Below are 27692 nucleotides of genomic sequence, written 5' to 3' on the forward strand. Positions count from 1 at the left end.
ATAGAAACTGATTCGTCATAATACACTGGCCTGTTTCAGGCCTAGTACCATACCAGACCTAGGACCATAGTCTATTTTTTCCTTGTGATTGTCTGTAGATAGAGACTTTTTTGGGGGCTACTCACTGCTTGGCACTGTATGATGTTCAGTTAGCAGATTTCCTGTGAACCAACTGACATGGTGAAATAAGGAATTACTTTTAGTAAGACTCAAGACTATCATGCTTAGAACATTTGACACTTGGAACCATTATCAATTTTTAGCATTTTGAAGGTAAGTAAATCAGTTGTCCACTGTAGTCCACTTGAATGTAATCAGTTCATACCAGTAGATTGTTTATTATTAATAACAGCACTTGAGAACACATTGTGCCATACTTTTTGTACGCCTCAGTGAGTGTCAGTTGTTCTCAGCGTTAGAGAAAGTAAGTCAGGTAAGACGTTACAAACTAGGAACATACTTTGACAGCATGAGTAATAGATTATACATAGATAAAGATTATTCTCTAACCATATCATGACCTGGGTCCCACATTGCATGGCTCTTTACCTGTGTTGATTCGTTCACATTTTTTGCATCAGCAAAGTGAATCATTTGACTGACTGCATGTATTTGAAGTTCTGGTGTTCAGTACCTCTCTGGTGTCCTGACTGCATTACCTCTATGTGAACAAAGGAGATTTAAATGCTGCTGGAACATCACTGTCTAATTTACAGATGACCTTGTATATTGCTTTCTTCCAAGAAGGATCCAAGTCTCTGGCCAGGGAGATGGCAGTGTAGAACTCTCTCAGTGTTATTTCAACAACTGCAAGAAATCTGTCTGGGACCTGAAGTAAAAACACACATAAAAAATGTAATGTTATTAATGGCACTAAAAACACTTGCAGCCAGCTGACTGGCCTTAAGTTTGTTTTTGTTTTTATTTTCAACCTACAATATATTGAGTCATTTGAAAAGGTAAGTGTGCTGCACTTTAGGGGGGAAAACATGTATTGCTTGATATCTTGTGCATACATCCCTTGTTTAAATTGTTGATTTATTACTAAGAAGTATCCGGTAATAAATGTGTTCCTCTTCAATGTTTTGTGATGAGAAATTGGGGTGCAATCCCATGTAAAAAAAAAAATCGGGGAATTAACTTTGGAAAAAACAGTAAAGAGTGATGAACATCTGTGTTGTTTTTTTTTTTGGGTGATCTTTTGATTACAGAGACTCAGTGGAGCTGTTTGAAATCCCCAACCTTGTGCTCGCTCAGGGTGTTGCATAGGGCTATACGTTAAGTTCTTCAAAAAAAATTATGCTTCCAAATTGTGCCTGAAAAAATGGAATACTGTACAGACCAGAAACGTGTAGTTGTCTTCAGTTATTTTGAGATGCTAAATCATTTGTGAACTGTAGCGAAAAGATGTTCATGACTCATGCATGTTTTCAGGCTTTAAATAATAAATGAATAAAGATTTAGGGTCAAAGCGCATACAGACATAAATTACAGGAATCTTCTGTGTGTGTCTCCTCTGAGTAAACGTTTCAAAGATCAATGCATGTTTCACCATACAACCCATGGTCATAAAAAAAACATAATTTGAATGTGTGTTAATATTTCTTATTCAGTACACACAGTTCATAATGTCTCAGACATCAATGATGCATGTAATTACAATTCATAGAATCAGTTCAGTGAAGAATCTTTCCAATGACGATGCTTTTATTATGAGGCATTTGTATTATAAATCATTTATTCTTTCTGTCTCCGTCAATCATCATGCCGTAATGGTAGACTATGTTTTGCCATGATCGTTAATTAGGAAGACACAATATGTGGGTTAGTAAAGACATCGTAGGACCTGTAGCACAAAGGCCAGATTTGTCAGATTACTATACTGAGGGAAATCAGTCAACTACTCCCACCACCAGGTCTGGAACACATAAACCATATTAAGTAACATTATTTGAATTTACTCTGTGTAATAAGCTTTCGGAAATATTCCCCCCAACTTACTAACAACAATCGTGTTTACAAAATGCAGATGCCAAATCTGTTTTGCAAATATTTCTGTCCACAACCAAATTAAATTACTACAGTAGAAGACATTCAAATAATCACGGTGGGGCCGTTTTGAATGCACTATCTATGGACTGTACATGTAACACTGGTTTTAGCATCTGCTAAAATGTCTCCAAATGACACAGCTGTGATCCTAAGGCATAACTGTTAGCTCAATGAACAAGTGTTTCTGTATTGTTTGTGTGTGTGTCTGTGTGTGTGTGTGTGTAAAGGTCAGCTTTGAATATTTGTATTGAGGAAGCAAAGCTTCATTAGTGCATCATTCACAAAGTCAAACAACAATTCAATACAAGATCAAACATGAATATGATTTGGTTTCTCAGTTTTGCTTGTCTCATTTTGGAATAGTGGAATTGTCCTGGAACCTGTACACATCACAGCATTTTTATGATGCAAAGTATAGGTGGTTGTCAATCTAAATGTAATATTTCTGACGGTTCTAATCTTTCTAATCAACCAATTAAATCAAATTAAATTTAAACCTAACCAGGTTTTAAATCCTGTGAAAGTCCTGAGAGAAAGATGCATAAAACCATAGTTTGCTGATATTCAAATGAGCCCTGAGCCGGCCATGAATCAATACAAATCACCTTTTAAAAAATGTTCTTAAATGTGAGACTTGCATCATTACTGCAAAAAGACAACAACACCCCAATATCTAAAAGCCATTAAAATGGTTATCTGCCGGTTTCTGCTCTACTTCCCAGTGACTGCATGTGGAGAAAGCGTTAGGCACACCTCTCTTTATATAACAAGTTATTATGTTTGAGTGTTACACTCTCGACTGTTCCAGTGACCTCTTAATTATTGGGACCAAAATAATCATTTGTATGTGTGTGAGCAAGTGTGGTAGTTGGTACCGCTAGTAGTTTCTTGTTAAAATGGCACTTCTAACATGCATTTGTGTTTACAGTTCACAGCTTCTGTATATAGCCATTCCTCCCTGTATATATTTCTTATATTTCTCAGACCGTTGTGCTGTATTGTTTTGTGCTATGTTGTATATTTTGTGTAAGTACAATGAGAGCCACTTAACCCGGAGTCAAATTCCTTGTTTGTGCAAACTTACTTGGCCAATAAACCTGATTCTGATTCTGATTCTGATGTGGCCTACCTGGAAATCATTGGCTTTGTTGTAATGTGTATTCAGTGTTCTGAAGAGCTCGGAGTCCCGGTCTACTGTGATGTCCCTCATGAGGGCCACCCCGTCCACCACGGCCTGCCGCGCAAACTTCTCCATCTGGATGTAGTAGAACTCGCGGAAGTTACTGAACCACTTTATCAGCTGAGATGTGATGCACCTGGTGAACTGAGGAGACGATGGAAAAATGATTGGTGAGTTTGTTTGTTTATTTATTCTCTATTGTACTGAAAGATAAAAGTATGTTGTTTTGTTGGGCTTTAGGGGGCACTAGTCCAGTTTTGATAAAGTAGAATGTTTACTGAATAAACTGCTTTGGGAAACTACTTTAAAAAACTACTAATTCATTTAAACTAATTAACACCATTGATTATGTTAATAGTTAATAAACACAGTTGCATGGAGACTATTTTTTTTACGTGTTTATATAATGTGTATTTTTATTGATATGTCTGACATATATTTAAAATACTAATTTTACTTTGAGACGAATACAAATAATAATAAAAAAATAAAAAAAAACATTTTAAAACGATTCACCTGAGTCCTGTCCCCTTTTTATGTGTTTTTTTTTTTCTTTTTTTTCTTCAAATTATAATTTGTACTGAATCTGTAGTCACTCTGTAGCTCTTTGAACAAACATATCTGAGATCCTCACCAGGATGGAAACCTTGCATCTGTTCTTACCTTTACATCAGGAAAGAAGATTTTCAGCACATTAGAGCTTGGGTAACGTGTGTAGAAGAACATTAGCTTCGCCTTTTTCAGATGTCCGGGGGTCAGTCCTTCCTGAATGTGTCACTGTTAAGGATTTTGAAAACAGGCAGGTTTGCCCACCTATACAGTGTATGAACAGGCTACATCCTATAGAGATACTTTGGATTTTTAAAGCCACACAATTTCACTTACAATGCTTGCACTACTTAATGACTTAGAACACAGATATGAAACCGTATAAATGTTTTTTGTATTTTTTGATTGTGTGGCTTTGATTTTAAACTTAGTTCTTGGTAGGGGTCAGTACGTTTACCATGAAATGCTTCTAATATAATTAGTTGATATAAAGATTATATACATGCAGAATTGACCTGAATTAAATCTTTGGCTGAAATAATTAAAATAACCCCCCCCACACACACACACACACACACACACACACACACACACACACTGATACCTCATAAAATAATAATTAAACGGGAGGACCTTTTTGAATGGTCATGATAACATTTTGTCAAAGGATATATTAAGAGGCAAAAATGAGCTGCTGTCCACTATGCCTTGGTTCTCCCTTTTGATGTGAGGGAGGCAGAGGTTGTCGAAGGCCAAGTGACTCAGAGCCACCAGTTGCGCTTGTTGGCTCATACAATTGGACATTGCCTTTGAAGTTACCTTGATTGGCTCCCAGGAATGTGACATTGTGTCCACTGAAGACTGACTCGTGTTGTATCGACACGGAAGGCTGCCCAACACATTAGGGGAGCTGTCTTGAAATCGCCGTAGCACCTCTTGGTCCATGAGCGCATTGTTTTGTTTTGAATGAGAGGGTGGATTGTTACTTTCAGAAAAACTTGTACTTATTTGAGCCGCTGTGTTGGTACTGTCCTGGTATGATGGTTTGTGAATGACCAGTGACAAAGCCTCTGCCTGAACATTTGGCAGCGGAGGCTCTGTTATCTCAGAGCGCAAGCTGTACTTGGGTACGGTTCCCTCTTTTAATTTCATATTTTCCTCTAAAAAAGGATGCTCAGACTCAGCAGGATCCTGTGGCGATGTCTTAAATAAAGAGTGCGACATTTTCTTGAAAACCAAATCAACGCTCATGTTCACGGCTCTGGACAGCTCAAACTTCAGAAGGTCCAGCAGTTCTGTGTCAGTGTCCTGACCCGTGTTACTGCTCCGTGTCTGGTGAATGTTCCTGTTTCTTTCCCACTCGCTGCTCAAACCATGCCGAAAGTCACCTCTGGAATTATTAAGGATAGGAGTGTCTGGTGTTTGCAATGTATGTGCGGTATTACGTGCTTCATCTTCACGCTTTGTCACTACTGTCAGTGCCGTCTCTCTTGGACACTCCTCTTCAGAGTTCTTGAGGTTGTAAACCTGGGTCATCTGATCCTTCTGATGTTTTGCATGCAGCACATACGGATGCTTTGGGCTCTCCCTGGTCTTGTAATCGTCTCTACAGGAGGTTTCGCCTCTGCTCTGGCTGTAATCCAACAGTGGTAGAATCCCTTTGCTGCCATTCCATGCATTAGCGCTTGCATGGTGACTGACTGCTTTTTCATCTCTGAAATGCATCGGAGGAGATTCAGCCATGCGCTGGAGAATGTTCTCCACCCTGGCCCGTTTGGCCTGATGATTTTCCAGGCAGGACCGGTCCCAATTGGGACTAAATAGGCTGGTTGGGACCTGTGCACTCCTTCCGTCTTCACTTAAAGTGCTGGTCTGGCACTCCGAATAGTAAGAGTTGTTAAGGGAGGTGGCAGGGTCAAATTGTTGGGAAAAGTTCTGATGATGTGCCCTCTTCCTCTCTGCGTTTTTTCTCAAGAGGAGAGAGATGATGGATTCGGTGGTCCTTGCAGTCAGAGAGTGGTCATACATGTGAGGGTCGCTCTGTTCACTACAGTTAGGGTAAGCGTTACTGGAAGTATGCATGCTCTGATCGGATGAGCAGTAACTCATGTCAAAAGTTTTTTAAATGTTGGTAGGCTATAGACTACCAGATAAGATGAATAACATTAAACCTGTAAAAGATGAGAGAGGAAAAGGATTTTCCTACAGAGATGCACAGCATTCCCCCCTATCATTCTGAAGATATTCACATAAAAATGATAATAAACAGCTGAAAGTATACATGAGGTTATTTTTTTTCCTACCCTTTTGACATTTTCTGATACGTATTGTACGGTAATCAACAAGAAAAATAGACAGAAATAGTAGGCCCTACAGAGGGTTTTTTTAGGCTATAAAAAAAGGTTTACCCTATGAAATAACTATTTAATTTAGCCAGTCTAAGAGATAGCCTTCATGATTTTGAGTGAAACCAGTAACATGCCTAAATCACTTGTCCATAATTAAACGTACTTTTTACTCGAAAAAGTAAAACAATATATACAATACATTGTATAAAAACAATATACAAAGCAATATACTGAAGACATATCCGGACACGATCAGAAGGTGCATTAAATAAAACGTTTTCAGGTAGTAGCATGCAGCAGCTGTAGGTCTTACCAGTCCTGGTGGCGAGGTGAGCGCGCATGAATCAGGTACGTGGATAGACTCTCTGCGGTGAGCTGGGTCACTGCTGGATAAGTAGCCTTGTCACTGACACACCAATAAGTAATAGCCATCGAAAATGAGATGCAAGGGGGCAGAGCCAACTATTTTGGCACACAAAGAACATGCTGTGGGTGTTATGGAGAGAGGCATGACATTATTTGCGTAGGTAATATGCGTAATTAAGTGAAATCAGTAAAAAATATATATATATATATATTTGTAGGGCTATCATGTTTTTATTATAGTATTTATTACACAATTGGATTTTTCGTTTGTAGCCAGCGATTATGATTTATCTTTTGTCTTTTGGAATTCAATTTAAATCATATCAAACTTTTTGTCAGACGTTTTTGCAGCCTTTTGTGAAACCAATAACCTTTATGTAGGCTACGTGAAGCAGCAATTCCGCTAAAATATGTTTAGTCGAGGCCTGGTTGAATAGTCCAAGTGCTCGAGTGCAAGGAAACAGGTGGTCGTAGGCCAGGCTATTGAGTTGAAAATAAGCATTAGGCCTACTTGCAGTAACATCACTTCACAGTCGTACAATAACCTACCCAAAGCTACAGAGGCCATTTAGGGATATTTCTCCGCCTTGGTCTTAGCTTGTCTAAATTTAGTCATCGATGGCTGAGAAGTGGGGGTAGCCTATGTAGGCCTAAGAACGTTTGCCTTAGAACAACGTTCAAATTTAGGTGGACCTATTCGATGTCAACTAGATAGATGTATGTCCTGAATGATGCCTTCCCTCCACTATAGAAATATATGGGTCTTAAGATTTACCTAAATATATTTTTAAATAGTCGCCTAAACCTTGGTGGTGTAGCCTAATAACTTTTTCTCCGGTAAATACTCTGCACTACAGAGAACTGAGATGTTCTGAAATTGATGGGAAAGGAAATAAACACATAGCAGTCAGCAGTCTAGTTGACAATAAAAGCCAATAATGTACTTGTCCAATATATAAAGGCGAGATACTTTTGAGAATGCCACATATTCAGGCAGTTAGAGGAAGAGCAGTGGTCTACAAGGAAGTCCATGTAAGCAACATCAACAACTGTCATATTACTATAGTTTACATCTGGTTGTTAGTAATGCATAAATAGCATTTATTATTAGAGCAAAGTCTATGACTTTTACCATATTTACTTGAAAAGTTGGTAGGCCTACCATCTGAGGTAGCTATAAGTCATTAACCCGGAAGAGTCTGCTTTCACTTCACTTCCCCTTGTGTTGTTACTGGCTTCACTGAACGAGGTCAGTTGACAGCCTGTCATCGCAGCCAACATGCTGTCCCGTTCACGATGTTTTTCGCGGACATTTGGACGTTCTGTTTCTGTGTTGTCACAGGTATGTTTTTGAGTTTTTTTATTGTAAGTGTTTTATGTATAAACTTGTACATTTATGACTAATTCCCTTTTTAAGGGCCTTGACGAGGCCTGAGTAAAACCCAAGGACAGAGGGACACCGAGACAACCGGTTAGCCAGTTACCAAGCTAGCTAACATAGCAACTAACGTTAACCTTGTCAATTTTGGTCAATTAGTTAGAGATAGCATAGTATACGTAGTAGGATAAGTAGAGTGACAACTCATGTAATGGTTTTTAGTCTCGCTAACGAAGCATAGATAATTCACCTCACATCTCCTAAAAGCCAAGTTACCAAACCACACCTCCGGGACGCCCCAGATATAAGCTAGCTAACTGAGGCTAACAGGCCAGATAGCTAGTCGACGGCTTTTATTTGAGTTGTCATGGACAATAGCTAGTTAGCTTACTAGCTAACAGTTATGGAAGCGTAACTTATGTGTTGGTTATAACTCCAATAGTGTAAATAGGAAGTTGAAGTCACATTTTTATGTTCCTGTGAGGTCAAATGCACTTGAAACATAGCATGCCAAGCTATAGGTTACCTTGCCGATATTAGCTGTCGCCCCTTCATAAATCTTCGTTATACGTTAACTATTTGCCGTTAAGGCAGGTTCAGTCAAGATACCTACCCTCGCGCAGAACAAAATGTTATAAACACAATTACAATGTCACACTAACATCTCGGCTCCTACAGGACGAGTTACAATTACCCCGAGTGTGGCCTCGTACATAGTTAGATAGCTAACCTATGAAGGTGCATTATAAGAGTTGTTCAGTTTAGCCTGGGGACGGTTCATTGCAGGGATATCTGAATTCGCAGTGTCCAAGTTCAGTGTAGTGAATGCAGTTTGCTTGGTTGAATTACACGAGACACAGCGCTGTAAGATCAATACAAAACTTCCCATGTTCTCATTTGCTACATGTTAACCACCTAGTACATGTTTTTGGTTCCGCCATGCTAGATCCTTGCCATCGATGAACAAACTACTGAAGTAAAAGATGTGCATTTTATTAGCTGTTGGTGTCTTTGATACTCACTTTTGTTCTTGAGGAGTGAAGGAATACAGCCTGTTCACACGTTCAATTTCGATGTTCTTTTCAGAGTAATAAGGGCCTTGGACAACGGACGGTGTCGGGTGAGAATGCATTCTATTTTAATACGGAATACATGTGCCTGAAAATGAGATCGGTTGACACTAATGTATAATGACCATTCTCGTACATGTCTATGCTGTGTGACCATAGATTAGCAGGTGAGAGTGTGCATCATGTAAAGGAGTTGAAGTTTCCACATTGTTTTAGATTGAGTGTTTTTTACTAGTAGCCTAAAATAGCCAATGGGCTCTTAATGTTACACTCTGTACCTGACCTCTGTTCTTATGTCAGTCAGTCTTGCAGGCACTTAAGTTTAAAACTAAAGTAATCTGTATACTTAACCATAGGTTGTCATCATAGGGCCCCCATGACCTTGACTGTACTGCGGCTTAGATCAGGACATACTGTTTTATTTTTTATATCGTATGACTTCATGCTACTTACTATGAAGGATATACATGCTTTCCCTTTATACCAAATTCATTTATTTTCTGTTAAAGGCCTCTCTTCAGGCATCCAGATTGTTTACAAGAACAGTCAAACGTAAGTCTGCTGACTTGAAGTCATTGATGGTGTCTTCCTTATGTTATTTAAAGACTGGCATTTGACACCTTGCACTCTCACATACTGACAATGTGTTTGAACACTTTTCAGATGCGATCCCAAGCCGGTCTCCAGTGTCTCCCACATCAGATACTTCAGGACTTCTACATGCTACAGTAAGGATTTATCTATGCTGTATGTTAGGCATGCTGCGTTGTGCTCAATGATTACTGGGGCATGTTGTTTGATCTGTCCATCTGTTTGCAGAGAACGAAGTCGTCACGGTAAACACACCCGCCTTCGCAGAGTCTGTCACAGAGGGAGATGTCAGGTGGGAAAAAGGTGAGTGACCCCCTCAGACGAGAATAGCGTCAGGCCCCTATGCATGTCATTTTTTGGTCAGTCAAAGTGATCATCAATAAAAGGTTAAAGCTAAAATATGTCGTTTTTGTAGTTTAAATAAAAAATGCCTGTAGAACAACCAAAGTTGCATTATTCTAAAACAATAATGAAAGTAAATTATTGTTGTGCAAGATTGTTTTCTTCCTAATGTAAATAAACTCAATAAAAGCCCACAGAATTTTGATGAAACACTGTGTTTTCTCCAGGCACCCAGAGTTAAATCATGGCAGTAAATCCAGAAAATAATCATTGCACTTTATCTAATCTAATCTTATCTAAACACTAATACTTTACTATTTTGTCCTCCACAGCTGTTGGTGATACCGTGGCGGAAGATGAAGTGGTGTGCGAGATTGAGACTGATAAGGTACGAGTCTTTCCTCTGTGCTGCCCTGAGATGTTATTGACTCTTGACTCTCTTGTCTTTTTGAATGATCATTGATCGGGAAAGGCGCTGTGCACTCAATTGCTTAACCCTCTGGGGAACATATACCTGTGGAGGGATATTTAGTTTTTTGTTCTTGTTGTCAATATGCCTTTAAAGCTCTGCGAGTTTTTGTCCTAGACTAGAGTCATAACATAAACTTTTAATCTTTTATGCCACTTGTGCATCAATGTTTTTAGTTAGAGGAAATATACAAAAACATCAAGGCATGTCAGACTACCTAAAAAAGTCTAACAGGCCTCAGTCCCCAACTGGTATTTTCACTCTGTTAACTACAAGATGTTTTCAAGTGTTGAAAACTTGAAAGCAAGATTTCATCCAGTCTTTTTGTTGATAAAGTCTTGTCTGCTATGTAGTGCAAAGTTTTGTCTGCTGTCTTGTCTGCCGTCTTGTCTGTGTGTAATTGGAAGAGATTGCCTCCATTGGTCAGTGTTGGGATGCTCTCAGCCTGGCTCCTGCTGCTGACTGTAGTAATGAAAGGGTGTTGTGATGGGGTGGGGTACAGACCTCTGTGCAGGTGCCCTCCCCTGCGGCTGGCGTGATTGAGGAGCTTCTGATCCCAGATGGTGGAAGAGTGGAGGGTGGACAACCCCTGTTCAAACTCAAGAAAGGAGGTATGCTTGAAGCAGTCACACACGCACACAATCATGGTTCATTGTGGGACTTCAACGGTGCTCTCAAACTGTACAGGGACAGTATAGAATGAAATCAACTACTTAATGGGGGGGGGATCTGTTGGAAAGCTTGTAATGTTTAGCATTTTGGGCTCCATGCCCAAAAGTCCGGCCCTGCATTTTATTAGTTGTCTTGTTTATAAAGGAGTAATTGACCTTCCCATCAGCTTTTGAGCTTTTGGCTTTGTCCCATTGTCGACATTGAAATCTGCAGTAAACTAAATAACCTGAAAATAACCTGTTCTTTTTTGGCCTTATTTACTTAATAATATAGTGATAACATTGATGCAAAGCTCTGAGTGTAATAACTGGTGGTTTAACTGACGCTGATTCATAGCTGGAGCCCCCAAGGCTGCTGCTGCACCCCCCCCTCCAGCACCGAAAGCTGAGGCGCCAGCAGCGGATGCTGCACCGACACCTGTCATCACGCCAATCCCAACTGCCATGCCACCTGTGCCCCCTGTGCCAGGCAAAGCTGCTGATGCCAGACCTGGTGAGTGGCGTGCCGACACACAAACACACACACACACACTTTGTTTCTACTTCTACCTCTCTGTGCTTCGATGTCAGTGCTAGATCATTCTATTTCTGCCATATATATTCCTATGTGTCTTACTTGTAAACATTTCGAGCTGCACTTGATAAATCAAAGGTGCTGTAGAAATAAAGATTGTTGTTAGACTCTCATTATTGCCAGTATTTATGTCGATCATTCTTTCGTGCTGCAGTGTCTGCAGTGAAGCCCACCACAGCTCCAGCAGCCGCGGCCGCCACTGCTGCTACCACAGGAGCCAGGACAGAGAGCAGGGTAAGAGCTGGCTACGGAGGTCTGCCTAAGGCCTCTGGAGAATTCATTATTTTGGCAGGGATAAGTGGTCCTGGGGCACTTTAACAGTGAGAAACCATACAGACTGACAGCTTTTTTTACTCTGTGTGAGAGAGAGAGAGAGAGGTATTTTCGACTGAATACAAACCAGAAAAAGAATGTACCAAAAGCACATCAGAACTGATCCAGCTTGTATGTTTTGTCACAGGTGAAGATGAACCGAATGCGTCTGAGGATTGCGCAGCGTCTGAAGGAGGCCCAGGAGACCTGTGCCATGCTGACCACATTTAACGAGGTGGACATGAGGTAGGCATCCCTCAGGTGAGAGTGGACATGAGGTAGGCATCCCTCAGGTGAGAGCGGAGCTCAGAGGACTCTAGCTGAGCCTCAGAGTCAAACGGAACTCCGACTCAAAGAGGCCAGGGGACTGGCACGTCCTCAACACTTTAACTGAACCCCAATTTCAAGTGGTGTTCTCACTATTGGTGCCCTTCACCCAACCTGTAAGAAACTTCTCAGTGTGGTGTGTGTGTTTGATTACTCCACCGTCAGCGGATATGTTTGCTCATTGACTGCATGTAAAGATGTAGATCAGTTGAACTATTGGCCTAATTGAAATCATTTTTAGTTTCGTTCATTATGTTAAAGGCTTTAGTGCAGTCTAGAATCTTTTTGAGGTCAGTAGTCCACATTCATCTGTAGCAAAGAGGACCTGAGCCAGTATAACAGTGTCAACCTTCCTGTCGTCGTCCCCCCCCCCAGCAACATCCAGGAGATGCGTAAACTGCACAAAGACGCCTTCCTCAAAAAACACAACATCAAGCTGGGCTTCATGTCTGCTTTTGTGAAAGCTTCTGCTCACGCTCTCACCGAGCAGCCTGCTGTCAACGGAGGTGAGCCTCCGCCCCGAAGGAAGACATAGTTTAATAAATAAATAAACAAACAAACAAAGAAATAAATAAAGAATACCATATCATAGTTGTTCTTTATTGTACTGAAACTCAGCATGTTAAATACACACCAATGTTTCTCCCACCAGTTATTGATGACACCACCAAAGAAATTGTGTATAGGGACTATGTAGACATCAGTGTGGCCGTGGCAACACCAAAGGTAAGACTGGACTTTTGAAGCTCTTATGTCATTTGTTACAAAATAATAGATAATTTTGTTACTTTTTACACCTTTGAAAATCTGTTGTTTTGCTGGAAGAGTTGATGAGCACATGTGGGTGTAGATTTGTGTTTTAAGAGCAGCCATTCTCAGGAGCTGACTTCTGTTTCTTTTTTTCTTTTTTGTTTGCCATAGGGGCTGGTGGTGCCGGTCATCCGCAGCGTGGAGACCATGAACTTTGCTGACATTGAGAAAACCATCAATGCACTGGGAGAGAAGGTATGCAGAATCGTTTGTTTTTGTGGTGTTTGCGTATAAGACCACGGCTCTATTGAGGTTGAGCCGGTGTCTGATGACCCTCCGCCTCCCCTCCCCCCTCAGGCACGTAAGAACGAGCTGGCCGTGGAGGACATGGACGGAGGCACCTTCACCATCAGCAACGGAGGCGTGTTTGGATCCATGTTCGGCACGCCCATCATCAACCCCCCGCAGTCGGCCATCCTGGGCATGCATGGCATCTTTGACAGGCCCGTGGCCATTGGGGGCAAGGTGAGTGACTCCATTGCTCACATACACACACACACAGACACACATGCAGGCCCGTGTCCATTGGGGGCAAGGTGAGTGCACTGCATTTGCTCTTGACTCCATTACTCACAGCCTCATGCTAAATGCTACATGGTTTCAGAGGGCTAGACACACACACACACACACTGGTCGCTATTGCTGTTTCCTAAATCTGCACTGCTGCTTTGAAATCTGCCTTCATTTCATTGGCTTTAGATGCTCTAAATGCACTCCACATACTAATTGTGCCCACCCACATTTATACCAAATTCCTATGTAGTTGCCCTACACACACACTGCACTGACTCCATTACACACAATCCCATGCTAAATGTTTTATGACACTAATGTTCATGGTACACTACTGATCCATGTCTGAACTCTGGGCAGGTTTGTGTTGGTGGCTAGTAGTTTGGAATCCTTCCCATTTCTTGCATGTTAATTTAAATATCAACATGTGCGACAGACGTGCGGAAGCTCTTGAACCTGCCCAACAGATGTTTAGAACCACTTGTACTGACTCCTGCCTGCCTAACAGATGTTCAGAAGCTCTAACTCCTGGTTGTCCAATCGATGTTGAGAACCTCTCGCCACTAACACAGATGTTCAGAACCCCGGTCCCATGTGACCTGCGACCAGAGGCCCTCACCGTTTATTTTTTTCCCTCCATCCGTCCCCACAGGTGGAAATCCGGCCCATGATGTACGTGGCGCTGACGTATGACCACCGGTTGATTGACGGCAGAGAGGCGGTGACTTTCTTGCGCAAGATCAAGGCCGTGGTGGAGGACCCTCGTGTTCTGCTCCTCGATATGTAACCTCAGGGGGTCTCCTCCTAATATATAACTACACACTATTAAACACACGTGATGCCAACTCGACACGCTGTGACAATTTGTGGACTTGTGTAGCCCTCCAGAGCCTTTCTAAATGACGTTGAGGCCATGACACGTATCACACTGATGTAAGATAAGGATAACACAAACAAGGAATGGTTATTTTCACATGGGCTATATGTTATAAAGGGACTGCATTAAAGGTACCATATCTTGCTAGTAAGTAAGGGCCCTTTAAACTACAGTAGTGTACCAGCTCTCATACTTTCTTTAGAAAAGCGTTAAATGAACGACTGCACAATGTCCTAGCAGGTGATAATGAGGAGGGGAAAAATGTCCGCGTTTTGACTGCAGTTACAGCTGGTATCATGTTGTGTTTGATGGTGACATTATGCTGAGATTGTTCAGGCCTCTTCAAAATATGGCTTGTCTAAATTATATAAAGTTACTCCCTCCAAATAGCAGAACAATGCATCATCTTCATGCTCCAATGCTCAGATTTCACAGCAATTGTAAAAGAAGAAATGTAAAGGTCTTTTTTTTTTTCTGTAGTCAGAAGAGGTGGTTCGACACATGACACCTGATGTTCCACTCAAAGAAAACATCATACCTTTCCATACCTTATCTATATCCTGCTCAAAGTACGTCCAGTTAATCCGTGAAACTTGACATTACACACTCACACACAAAGCATTACACACACTCTTAGCCCAAACAAGTTGGGAGTAGTGCAAGTGTTTCATCTGCGGCAGTTGTGGTCTTTCATTGGCTGTTTGGTACTATTGTGTAACTCAAACTGCATAGCAAGTCTTGCCACAAAGTCTTCACATTTCATCCAATTGGAACAGATCTAAATGCACAACCCTTTAAATGTCTGAACAAACATGTTTGTGTGGTAACCTTTATAGCATAAATGGCCTTTGCTTTACAGTGCTGTGTGTTCATTTCTTCTTGGACCTGTCTGTTGTGAAGTTTAGGTCACTTTTAAATGAGACGGAAAAAAAGTTATCGGGACCCTTGCATTTATTGATGGTGGTTTATAAGGAGGTTCCAATCACTTTAGAGACCCTTTATTTGTGTAGGAACAAGATTTGGCGAACCACCTCACTTCTGACTACATGCCACTGCCCTGGGAAGAAAGAACTGTGCAAAGCAGTCTTTCCCTGCTTTGGTTTGACCTTGTTCAATGTCAGGGTTATGTTTTGAGACGCACAAGTAGCTCTTTGCCCTCATCTACTATCTCTATTATTTCTTTACCCATTGTACTCCGTACATGTTGCTATTTAAACATCCGATTGAAAACATTAAAAGCCCTAGTTTTATGTAACTCTGTGTCCTAAATGAGTTTTTGTTTTTATTATAGATCATTTTCTCCCGGGATGTTTTCTTTTTTACAAAAATATCTCTCGCAGTTATTTCACAACATTTATTGATACTATAGACTGCTATGTAGAACTTCATGATAACAAATTATGGTAGAAAAAGATTAATAAAGCATTAATAACAGTCTGAAAGAAGCATGCCACCACCTTCTAAACAGGACACTAAAACATTCACGGAAAACACCAAGTACAGCCATCACCTTCGCTTCAGTGGTTTTGGAAATGTTCACGAGAGCCTTGAACGTGATGTGACGTCTCCTAGTCTCAAACCCGTAGGTGCTCGTTACCCAAAACTCCCAAACGAAGAGCATGCATCAACGCCAAGGATTGATGTTTCTCCAAACTAATTAATACTCAACGCCTTTTTGGAGATGATCCACAGTCATTGAACCATCCCCGACAAGAGTCTTAGGGGTTGCTTGGCGCTTCCTACGTCTACTACAAAAGCCCCCTTCTTTTTCGAGAGCGTGCAGCTGTGCCTCCGGGCTGTGGGCCGTTTCTGTTTACCTTCATAACCGTGAAGGGACAATGCTCTCCTAATGAGTATCTTTGTTTCTTTGCCAGCACCTACACAAGCGTCTGAACAATGCCATTCGTGGGGAGACTGAGAACATAGACTTCATTATGGAAACACTACCCACCCCAACCCCCCAAAAAATACCCATCCCAAAAAAAATGAAATACTCCAAACATCAGATTACCATTAGAATGAAGGAGATCGTAATGGGCATGAATACCTAGAACAAAAACATGATGGGCTTTTAATTTATTTATTTACTTTTATTGCCACTCAAGATTCCATTAGCACGACACAGAGAGATTGTTTTAATTGGCAAGGTGCATAGATATCTGTTTTTGGTCGGGGTGTTTTTGTTATTCCTCACGTATCTTGAAATGGCGTGATGTTTGAATACAGATGGCGCATTCTAAATAATGCAGGGACCTTTAAGTCTTTGTGTGGAGTAAGATGAAAGATGGTCATTAGGAAAGGATAGATGCCAAATTAGGAACATCACAGGCCTAATTTACCTAAACTGTGTTGTTATTGTTTGTTCATGGGCTTATTTTTCTGTTCACTTCATGTAATGCATATTGAGCCAGTGAATCACACATGAGCCACAGACCTAGAATGCAGAGGCAGTGGAGTACAATCATGCACCATTAACTGAGTTCCATTCTTCTTCTCCAATATTAATAACTAGATATTGAGTTTATACAGTGCATAGGGAAGGGAATGGCATTGCACTAGTAAACATGAACATACATAAACAAGTTTCATATATGATTCCCTTGTTTCACAAAGTTACCCCACAGACTAGGTATCAGTTTAAGGACAGTCAAAAACATTAGATGTCCTGGCCTGCTTTCAGCGCCCTCCAATGGTACCCAGTATTTTGACTGGCCGACAGAATTTGTACTAGGAGTTTCACTGAAACCTCACACAACTATCCAATAAACACAGGCACTTATACCCGCACTTAAGACATTACTACTGTGCACTCACTAAAATCACTTAAAATGAACTATTTAGAAACTTCAGTAATATAAACGTTAGCAATAAACATGGTATCAACATCTATAGATCAAGTGCCAAGTGCAGTTATACTTCAGCCCCCTGGGCTTCGGAAGGGCAGCGTGGGAGGGTTTGAAAAAGCCTTTGAACCCCATTCCTCATATAACGTTCCAACCACAAATGGGTTGCAGTCATAAGCTAATAGCTCTTTAGCTCTGAGTGGTTATGTTTTGTACAGTATTCCATCTGCAAGTGTGCAGGTGTCACATCAAACATGAAGACTGATAATGTATCAGGACATGGGAGCTTTATTGGACATTAGGCCACATTTCAAATTGCTTTTCTAATTCAGAGAAGCCATTTCCAGTTCCATTTCCAATCCCAGCGCACATCAAAAGTAAAACCAATTGTTCTTATTTTGCCAAATGTCCTGTCCCCACTAAACTATTGTTACGACAGACCTGAAGAACCAACGGTCTCGTAACATAAAGTTGCCAGACTCTCAGTTGCAGGGTAAATATAACGTCTTTATTTACAAAAACAATGGTGGTTGCCGTTAAAAGAGAAGAGAAAACTAAAATAACCTCCAAGAAGTAAATAAATAAGTAGTCGCTGCAGCTTACCTCACTCGCGAATAAAGAAAAAAAGAAGGTGAGTCTTACGGGCAACTTCCTTGCCTGCACTATCTACCTCTAAGCTAGAAAAGTGCAGGAAGCATAAACAAACAGCCAGTGAACAACTGAGACACGGACAAACGAAAAAGCGCGTATGACGCATAAGGGTCTTCAAAGGCAAAGTCTCTGGTGAGGCACAGTGTCTTTATAAGCCAGGGAACGCTGGAACAGGTCAAGATCCTGGTGAAACCATAGTACAATCCGGTTCCTGATAACGAGCGCCGCCATCTTGGGGAAGGCCGGCTTAATAAAGGGAGAAGTCCCGCCCAGCAATCGCTTAAGGTCTGAGACCACGCCCACCTTGTAGAGACAGGGAAAATGGCAGACACAGGAAAAAACCTCTACTATGCCCATAACACCATAACAACTATCAAGTTATTTTATTTTAGTAGTAGGTTTGAAGTCTCAATATTAGATTTCTGACTGCATTTTCACCTGCTGAATTGACATTAAAATGTTAAATGGAGGTTTTTCATGATCTGAAAGTGTCTCCCTGAAGATAGAGCTCTATTACGCCTAATATTAGGCTTTCCTTTGGCCACTTCATTCACCCTGCCTTATACCCAGACCCCTAACTCAGTTCTAGTTCACTTCAAACACTCTGTGAATTCAGGGGCAAATGGTATAGGTTTAGACTGGAAGTATTTTATCAAATACACTAAAATATCTGTTATGCAATATTTCTCTGAGTGTTTAAGGGTGTCATTTTGAAAAAGTGGTTAAAGTAGTCCTTAACTCCACTGTACTTAACAATCCACTAATATACTGTATATATTTTTTTTTTATCTGGTGATAGACAATACTGACTGAAAGAGAGAATGACTGGTAAACACTGCTGCCTTTGGCACTACAAGCAAGTGATTATCCGTGTATGTGATATAGAGGAGACACTTAAGCTGTCTTTTGGCATTTTTTTTTTACTCATTTTAGCTTCATTAAACGGCCCTCTCCTCCTCCCTAGCTGCGTGTCATTACAGTATGTCCTGGATCAAGTGGACTGCAGCTACTGTTTCTCAGGGCTCTGGCTGTCCTGTGAAACTGGAAGAGAAAGTGATTCAGTTTGATGAAAGTATAAATAGTGGTTCAAAGCAGTTTTTACCTGATGAAAGTACATTCAATAGTTTTTGTTAGTTAAACCTTGCGTCAACTCAAATGGGTCAACTCTTGGTTTCTCATATATCTTAAGGCCATTGATTCTCTAAAGGAAGCTGACCCACCTGTAATCGATCATGCCAGTCTTATCCAAGTCCAGTTTCTGAATCAACACCTCAATGTTGATGCTATCAAGTGGCATCTTTGCTTGCTGTTGTAAACGTACACGACTGGTTACACGACTTGTCTTACATGTCTAACACCATATTCTTGTAGGGTGCAGCACAAACTATGTGCTTCTATCTTCACAGAAGTTCTCAAAAAAACATTTTGTGACATCATTTTTGTGACAAATAAATGATGAGGTATGCCTGAAGATCACGTTAAGACATTAGCATGAAAGATTAGCATATCAAACCTGTATAGCCTTCTTGAGATCTAAGGTGTGGACTCTCATGGTTCCCTCCTTGTCTATACTCTTAAAGAAGTCCACAAGGCACTGCTTACGTTCTTCAAGAAAATACTGCAGGGAATAATCAAGTAATTTGCTGACTAACTAGCCTCTAGGAAAGCCACTCAGTTTCATTATATACGTATTAATACATATATATATGGGCCATTCTACCGAATTGGTGCAAAGTGTGGTCCCACAACAAGAAAAAAACTATTTACAAAACAATTAAGTATTCAGACATAGATATTTACTAAGAATATGTTATGGTCTATTTAAACCCAAGACATTGAATGAGATAGGGATACGCTAAATATATACAAAATCATCATTTATGGGGTACTTTCTATTGGGAAGTAGCTGTCCCCAACCCTGGCATCTAAATTTCAAAGATCTTTATGATTAAGTTTAAACAGAACTTGGAAGATTTAGATTTATTGTGGGTTTAATTAAAAAAAAAAAAAAACTATACTCAAAAAATCATGTCCATAGTTTTCATGTCACTACCGAAACACAGGAGTTTTAGTCCATTGGCTGAGCCTGTTTTTTAGCCACACCCCTGCATTTATAACCAGGCAGTGATACTGCATCCCTATCCCTCATGGCTGAATGGTAAGTAGCTAGATCCCATACTTTTGATATAAATGTGTTCCAAAGTCTGAAAATCAGTGTGTAACCTTAAGAATTGTCACTACCGAACACATATTTTCTTCAATTAAGTAAACTTTTATGTTTGTTTGTGTGTACACCTCTTCAAATATTTGTTTGCTAGCCATGTGCTTGCTAGAATTATTTATTTATGCTCAAAGTTAGCTAGAATTGTCACTACCGAAACAGTCACTACCGAAACAGTTACTACCAAAACATATGGTAAAGTTTCTGAAGTGACATGATCGTTTCGGTAGTGACAAAATGGAATAGTAAGTAGTTCAATCCCATCATTTTGAAATAAATGTGTTATGTGGACTAAATGGTAAACATGTAGATAATGCTGATTTCTATCTGAAATTGTTCAGGAGAGAAAGAATCATAAGACACCAAAATGCCAAAAGGAAAAAGTGGAGCAGAGAGGCTGAGAGAATACCGACAAAGAGTGAGGGATGACCCAGTGAAACATCAAGAATATTTAAGGAAGGAAAGAGAAAGAAATAAGAAACGAAAGGAAGAAGGAAAGTTAAAATGTATCAGTGATTTATCCAACAGGGAGCAAAAGAAGGTCAGAAAATCATGGAGGAAAAGACAGCAAAAGCACAAAACATTTGTGTTTTTAATATTCCCAACCTAAAGCATGGTATGAGTTAAGATTAAGCAATAAGGTTGAGGAAATATGATACAACCTTGCAAACAAAATACTGTGGTCACTATCGAAACAGTGCAGTCACTACCGAAACACTGGATGTTTTGTAAAAAATTAAGTATATTGAGTTATCAACTAAAATGTTATGATACTGATTGGTTTAATATATGTTCAATTTCATCAACCATCAACTCTGGAATCAATATGATCAGTATTTTGCATTTTACAAAGAAATATTGCACTTAGATTTGGATGAATTGTATAAATTGAACTTTGAAATTTGGTAAAAATTTCATTTTTATTGATTTCATTGTGAAAACCTTCAAGAAATATTTGTAAAAATACTCTTCAGAGAAGGGAAGGAAACACAATCTGAACAGGTTAATAATAATACGTTTTTAACTATAGTTTATTACTATGTTTCGGTAGTGACAATTTTAGGGAGAGGAAAAACATTCCAACACATTCTGAAAATACAATATAAAAATTGACGGTTCATTTACTAGATATGTGTACTTTAGATATTATACAATATATATACGGACAAAGTTTTGGGAATAAAACATACAAATTTTCAAAATATTTCCAACCTGACTTTGCACCAATTCGGTAGAATGGCCCATATACACTTATATATATATATATATATATATATATATATATATATATATATATACATATATAATATATGAAGTGTAACATTTATTTAAAAAATATGACTGTAATCAGTGTGACTGTTTGTACCTGAATGACCTTCAAGGGGTCAGGCTTATGGGTTCGGCAGAAGGAGCCATTGACTCCCTTGTACTGGATGTCCAGCGCAGGGTGCTCCAGCTGCATGCTCTCCAACAACGTCACAAAGGCCTCACTCACCATAACCGTCTACACACACACACACACACACACATCAACCACACACACAGAGACTGAATTTACAACAGTGTCTGGGTCAAGGGGCCAACGTTGATGGACCACATGCACCATTTATTTGTTATTAGTAAGTTACGTTCACAGATGGAAGATCTGAAATGTATGATGGTTTAAGATGGTCCAATGCACCAATCGCACTAGGGCACTGAATATACATAAAATATAATTAGCTATATGCACTATGCATACATGTACTATATATATGTTTTAGCATGCTACATTTACCAATAGTACATTTAAGATTTAAGATTACTTCATGATCAGTATGGGATCAAGGTCTTACTGATATGTTTATCTCCTCCAGTCCTGACTTTGAGTTGGTTTTAACTGTGTTGAGCAGCAAGGAGGCTCCTTCAGATCTTATTGGGTTGTGAAGCAACTGAAAAGACATTCATGTGAACATGTGAAACGGCACACAACTGTAACAGTAAATGAGTGAGTCTGAATTATGAATTACTGAGAAGAGGGATCAAGCTAAATCAGAACAACAGAAACACTGTCAAATGTATAGACCTTAAAAAGAGATAATGCAAAGTCAACCATAAAGTTATAGAAAAATACAGAGTAGGCCTACTTCGTAGCCATGTATGTCCCATTATGTGACCTTGAAATCGCTGTATGGACCTGCAAATATTGCTACAACATCCCTGGCCTGTTGGGAACACTAAATGCCAGTGATGTTCAAATGGTTCGGGTGACCTCAACAGTTTGTTATTTCTAATTGCTTGCATATGCTGAAATTTGAGCATTGGGCAATTGCATCAGCTTGCTACAACACAGAAAATAAGAAAAACATGAAATGTCTTTTGGTAGTAAAACATATTTTCACCTCTATCCATATGAGTTTAACTGACACATTTAATCTCAAACTGGTGAGATTTACTCTGCAAACAGAACAGTCTGACAGATTCACAGTTTGGTCAACAACAGCAGGGGCTTCAGTGTTCATCTACAGGCCTGGCCTACCCGCAGAACCCTGAGGGTGTCATTGAACGCCAGGCCATGGCACAGCAGTCTCATAGCTTCGTCGGTTATGCAGTTGCTGGAGAGGTCCAGAGAGACCAGGGTGTTGTTGTGGCGAAAAGCGTCCCCTAGTGCCCGAGCTCCCTCACTGCCAAAGCCATTGTATGACAGGTCCAGATGCGTCAGCGTCATATTCACCTGCAGAGTTAGGCTTTTAAGATCTGGTCTCGCAGTGATGTGTGCACTCTAAGGGGGGTTCACGCTCTGAGCTCTGTTAACCGCCTTGAGACAATTTTATTGTTTTGGCTTTATAAAAATAAAATTGAATTGAATTGATTCATTTGCATTATAAGTTGTCCTGTAGAGAAGTTAAGTGAATGTAGTAGTTCTAGATATTGTCCAGTCACAAAAACAAACTAATAGCTGCTCTCTCTTTCTCACTCTGCCTTTAACAGTTTGTTGTCTCTCTTTGAAACTAGTGTGTACTTATTGGAATTCAAACCAATATGAGCTTGTGCCCTTGTATCTTGCCAGCTGGACCTCATCATACCTTTAATCCATTGCAAAGAGCCACTGCTCCATTCATGCGCAGGAAGTTCCAGCTCAGATTCAGAATCTCCACACTCTCATTAATGGCTATAAGGAGAGACAGTTGGAGAGAAGAGATCTGAAAATGTGTCTTCTCACACCATCAACATTTCACCGATCAGCTTTGGAGCTATTCAATGTCGTTTATTGTTTGTTTGTTTGTTTGGTTTTTAAGCATTCTTTCAGCATTTTGCCGTTTTTCTCAAAAGCAGGTTCTGACTTTGACCTGCCTTGCTCTTGAGATACCTATGTTTTGAGTTACAGCTGAGTACTTCTCTTACCAAGCATATGGCCTAGGTGCTCTCCACCTGTCTCACAGAAACAGTTATGGCTTAGATCCAGTGTTTTGATACGGTAATTAATCTGAGAAAAAAAAAGTTGTGAATGAATTTCCCTTTTGTGGAAAGTAGCATAAAGTTTGCCCCACAAGACACTGTGACCTTGTGACACCGTGACCTTGTTAGCCATGAGAATCTACATTTTTCCACATCAAACTTACTGCTAAGGCATCTGCAAAACTTTTGGCTGCTTCATCGATGAATCTATTTCCTGTTAACAAATAAACAGAATACCAAATCTAGAATTTTTCTGCACAAATCATTGCACCTACATTGAATGGATATAATATGTCTGAAGACAACAATCAATATGTTGAGCACAAACTTAACAGAGCACCTGATAAATTAAGTGTGTTGATGGAGATGTTGTCTAGCAGCATTTTAGCAATGCTTTCAGCACCAGTGGCCTGGAGGTTGTTATTCGAAAGATTCTAGAAAAAGGACAAATACTGGTTAGTCTGTTTTCCCCACAAAACTTTACAAAAGCCATCACTTGTTTTTTAGAGATGCTGTTGCCCTCTTGTGGAGGAATCATGTAAATATCTAAATATCTCTCTCGCTCTCAATCTCTCTCTCTGTGTACTATTACAAAAACCTCTTCAGCTTCTTGATCGCTTTAAATAAATATATCACTTCAACATAGAATTTAAGACTAGGTAAAGTTACTAGTATTTGTGTATTGTATATTTTCATCAAGTATTACCATACCATCCTCTGAATGGTGACGTTCTCCTTCAGCATCTCCCCCAGATACTTTGCACCCTCTGGTAGAAGGCCGTTGTCCTCCAGCTCCAGCTCTGTAATCTGTATGTCAGACTGTAAACCAAATGAAAGACTGTAAACCAAATGTCAGACTGTAAAGACAAATAAAAGCATTACCCTTTTATTATTATTATATATATTTTTTATTTATTTAATTATTATTATGCTTGCCACATACTTTGTATATATAATTAATTTAACAACCATTAAAAGACCACTGCCACACTGGATATCCCAAGCTCCCATTGCCTGCTCCATAAGATCATTAAAAAAATATTTAAGAGAGATTTATCTGTCACATGCATGGTTGTACAGGTACAACAGCAGTCAACTGGGATTCAAGACTGCAAGTGGGGAAACTGAAAATCAGTATAATAATAGGAATAATGATAATAACATATTAATGGCCCGATCATTAGGAGGTGTTTCCTGCTTTTCTGTATGTTGCCTCTGAGTGGAGCCAGATGTGTGGTCTTCAGCCCCATCCACCTCTGTTGGCTTTAGTGGTTTTCTATTGGCCATTCTTCAGCCTCATCCACCTCGGTTGGCTTTAGTGGTTTTCCATTGGTCATTCTAGCTACTTTTGTGTCCTCTCTACCACGTTAGGTGTTGGTAACGCCAGTGTTGTGTGTATTGTATCCCTTAGTTCTGGTGATCCTCCATTGCAATCTATCCATTTGCTTTCTCACATTCAGTTCTAGCCATTGAGGTAGAGGGGGAAAGAGAGACAGACAGAGCTGGGTCTGAATGACCAAGAGCCTCCTCCAGAGCTTTAGCCTGCGGCTGAAGGCCAAGGCCAAGGCAACACTTCGACTGAGTTAACCAAAACCTCATCCCTCCCAGCAGGTCTTTATTGCTTTGATTGCCGTCTCCCCCTGGAATGGGGACCGAGACCATGAACTCGTCAGGCACTTTAACTATGGCATGGTGAGCTAAGCTCTCTGCTGCACGGTGTCAAAATTGTAGATGTGCTCACTCAGGCTTTCGCCGAGGTTTGTCACCTTGGTATGCTCTGCCTTGCTTTGACTGTGCCAGGAGTCAGCTCTGCCAGCTGAAGCGTCTGTAGCGACCTACAATGTTGTGCGCAACAGAGCTGTAGGGCAGCATGCCAAGTGTTTAACTGCAGTGTCACCATGACAGACAACCTGTTCCACAGTGCTTGCAGTTCGCTGGTGCCCTTAAAGGACCATACACACTCTCATTAATTTACTGTGGGGAATTTGACATTGGCCACTTGGGTCTATCCCTAGAGGAATAAAGAGGGGAAAATTGAATGCGTAATGGACTAGTCACTCTTAGCCATTTGGTCACGAGGAGACAATGTTGGTACATTACTTCCTAACAGCTGGGACCAGACCACCTCTTTCAGTCCTGCTTAGTATCCTTTTGACATGCTTATATTGTAACCCTTGTTTTCAATATTGTCAGCCCAGGTTAGCTGTAAAGTTTATGACCCATCTATTGCTAGCCATTGGCTGCTGGTACTTACGTTACTCAGAACATAAAGCAGTGTATGGTCGGCACTACTTCCTACAGCACTCTTACCACTAAAGCGATGGCCAGTGCTTTGGTCCCATTTGGCCCCAGACCATGGTGATTCATGTTAAGGGTGGCGTTGCCCAGGTTACGCAGGTAGTATGTTGTTGGGATGACACCCACAACCTCACAGGCTTGCAGGTAAAGATCAGCAGCTGATACCACTTGTCTACTCCTCCCGATGTCTGCAGATACAAGCGGTCATGCACTAGTAATGGTACTTGCACTAGTAATGTTGTACTTCTCAAGTAAGTCCACATGTTACTACCCTTGACCTTAATCTTAACCTCAAGCACACTATAACAACATCTACTAATATTAAAGTACACTGTACTTACTGACTCATTTATTAAGTATTAAGCGCAGCATACCTGTGGTTGATTAACATGTGGCCGACTAGTTGAAGTAAGGGAACAATGATAAAAAAAAGTTTCTTTCATTCAGGCAAGATACATACTAATTATTTAACAGGATTTCATAAGAATCAAAGTATTTTCACACAGTCTCTTTTGGCAGTAACAGAAAGAGGAGGGGTGGAGACACACACACACGCTGGTATAAATAGCGAATTTCTAGTGAAGTTCTCAGACATCCTTCTTTCAGCATATTACTGTTTTTCTTGTTGTTGTTGTTGAAGTACGCAGGAGAAGAACAAACATATTTCCACCAGTGTGTCAACTGCTATACACATTCAGTTCTATATTAGGAACAAGCGTTGCGTGTGTGTCAGAGAAATCCCCTGTTATCTCACAGCCCATCTTTACCGCACTCCTCCAGATCTGTGTCCCACTCATCTCCACTGTCTGCCTGGTCCCGTGGGAGCGGCTCCTCGCTCTCCTCTGGGTCGACGTCATACAGCGGCATACCGGCCAGGCTGATGCTCTGCTCGCTTTCAGCCATCACTGGAGTCGACACTTTCCCTCAGCCCACACTAAAGCGGAGGAACAAGTCAGAGTGCTAAGAATAGTCCTCTTCCAGCCCCAGAGCTATGTCTCTCATTAACACTGTGCCCTGTAACAGTATCCCACCGCCAGCTCAGGGTGCCTCTAATGACCACTGGATGATCAAAAGGCAGGCTTACGTTAGGGATGACATATACTTATGACAATGTATAAGAACTTTATATCCACTTGACCAATTTAGAAAATGATGCAGGGATGTGAAGAATACTTTGATTTAATTAGAGTGGAATGATGGTGAGATGAAATGGTATCATAACATCACACAAATCTGTTTAATTTGAGGCGTACAAACTAGGACACAATATACAATCATAAAGAAATAACACTGTGTTGAATAACACTGCTATGTGTATTTCTGAGTGGTAATACACCATGGCAATGCCTATTTCTTTAGTGGAGCTCTAATAAACAGCCTACCGTATGTGCGTTGCCAGGTTGGGTGGAGAGGACCCGGGAGTGGAGTGACAAGCCTGTGTGGAATTTAAGAATGTTGGTCATTGTGATGCAATGTGTCACCCAAGAACTCTAGAACTTTCAAGTGTCATTATTCATGTGGATTCCCATGAACATGACTTCAAAGACTTCAAAAAGAAGGATTTGATAGTCTGAAATATGGAGCAGGGTTTTAGAGAGGAATAATGTGTAGCAGTTCTTTACGAAGAAAGACCCCCTCCATGTTTTTGCCTACAAGGGAACCAAGTGAGCCAGGACTGCAGCCATGTACTCATTATAATTGCACTTGTACTGTCTTGAGCATGAAGTAGCTGGAGCGCTAACTGTGGTCACAGTTGTCATCAGCCTACCTTGGGCTTTCAGAAATATCCGAAAAGACTCATTTTAAAACAAA

General features: G+C 40.4%; 4 protein-coding genes across 4 annotated transcripts; 1 reads left to right on the plus strand and 3 right to left on the minus strand.

Annotated features, from left to right (window-relative positions):
- Positions 1–1900: 1900 nt before the first annotated feature.
- Positions 1901–4006, minus strand: LOC105889811 (prospero homeobox protein 2; the record flags this gene model as incomplete). Its single annotated transcript, XM_031582052.2, has 3 exons — positions 1901–1918; positions 3182–3376; positions 3896–4006. Coding segments are annotated over 3 exons (324 nt in total), but the record flags the coding sequence as incomplete, so codon positions are not given.
- LOC116223851 lies at positions 4002–6814 on the minus strand. The gene is made up of 2 exons (XM_031582049.2): positions 6443–6814; positions 4002–5952 (listed from the first exon to the last, which is right to left on the minus strand). The coding sequence occupies exon 2, from the start codon at positions 5888–5890 to the stop codon at positions 4427–4429; it is 1464 nt and encodes a 487-aa protein (XP_031437909.1). The 5' UTR covers positions 5891–5952; positions 6443–6814; the 3' UTR covers positions 4002–4426.
- Positions 6815–7692: 878 nt separating this feature from the next.
- Positions 7693–15285, plus strand: dlst (dihydrolipoamide S-succinyltransferase). The gene is made up of 15 exons (XM_031582050.2): positions 7693–7837; positions 8960–8993; positions 9453–9495; positions 9607–9671; positions 9763–9837; positions 10209–10264; positions 10848–10956; positions 11354–11509; positions 11745–11824; positions 12051–12148; positions 12605–12735; positions 12882–12955; positions 13151–13234; positions 13337–13504; positions 14205–15285. The coding sequence occupies exons 1-15, from the start codon at positions 7775–7777 to the stop codon at positions 14337–14339; spliced, it is 1371 nt and encodes a 456-aa protein (XP_031437910.1). The 5' UTR covers positions 7693–7774; the 3' UTR covers positions 14340–15285.
- Positions 15286–15546: 261 nt separating this feature from the next.
- LOC116223852 (leucine-rich repeat-containing protein 74A-like) lies at positions 15547–27623 on the minus strand. The gene is made up of 14 exons (XM_042709934.1): positions 27263–27623; positions 26648–26814; positions 25893–26068; positions 24294–24401; positions 23923–24016; positions 23747–23796; positions 23529–23610; positions 23210–23295; positions 22663–22857; positions 21980–22075; positions 21511–21648; positions 19437–19541; positions 19144–19229; positions 15547–18964 (listed from the first exon to the last, which is right to left on the minus strand). The coding sequence occupies exons 2-14, from the start codon at positions 26781–26783 to the stop codon at positions 18940–18942; spliced, it is 1377 nt and encodes a 458-aa protein (XP_042565868.1). The 5' UTR covers positions 26784–26814; positions 27263–27623; the 3' UTR covers positions 15547–18939.
- Positions 27624–27692: the final 69 nt, after the last annotated feature.

Source organism: Clupea harengus, chromosome 15, assembly GCF_900700415.2.
Source record: "Clupea harengus chromosome 15, Ch_v2.0.2, whole genome shotgun sequence".
Classification (NCBI taxonomy): Eukaryota; Metazoa; Chordata; class Actinopteri; order Clupeiformes; family Clupeidae; genus Clupea; species Clupea harengus.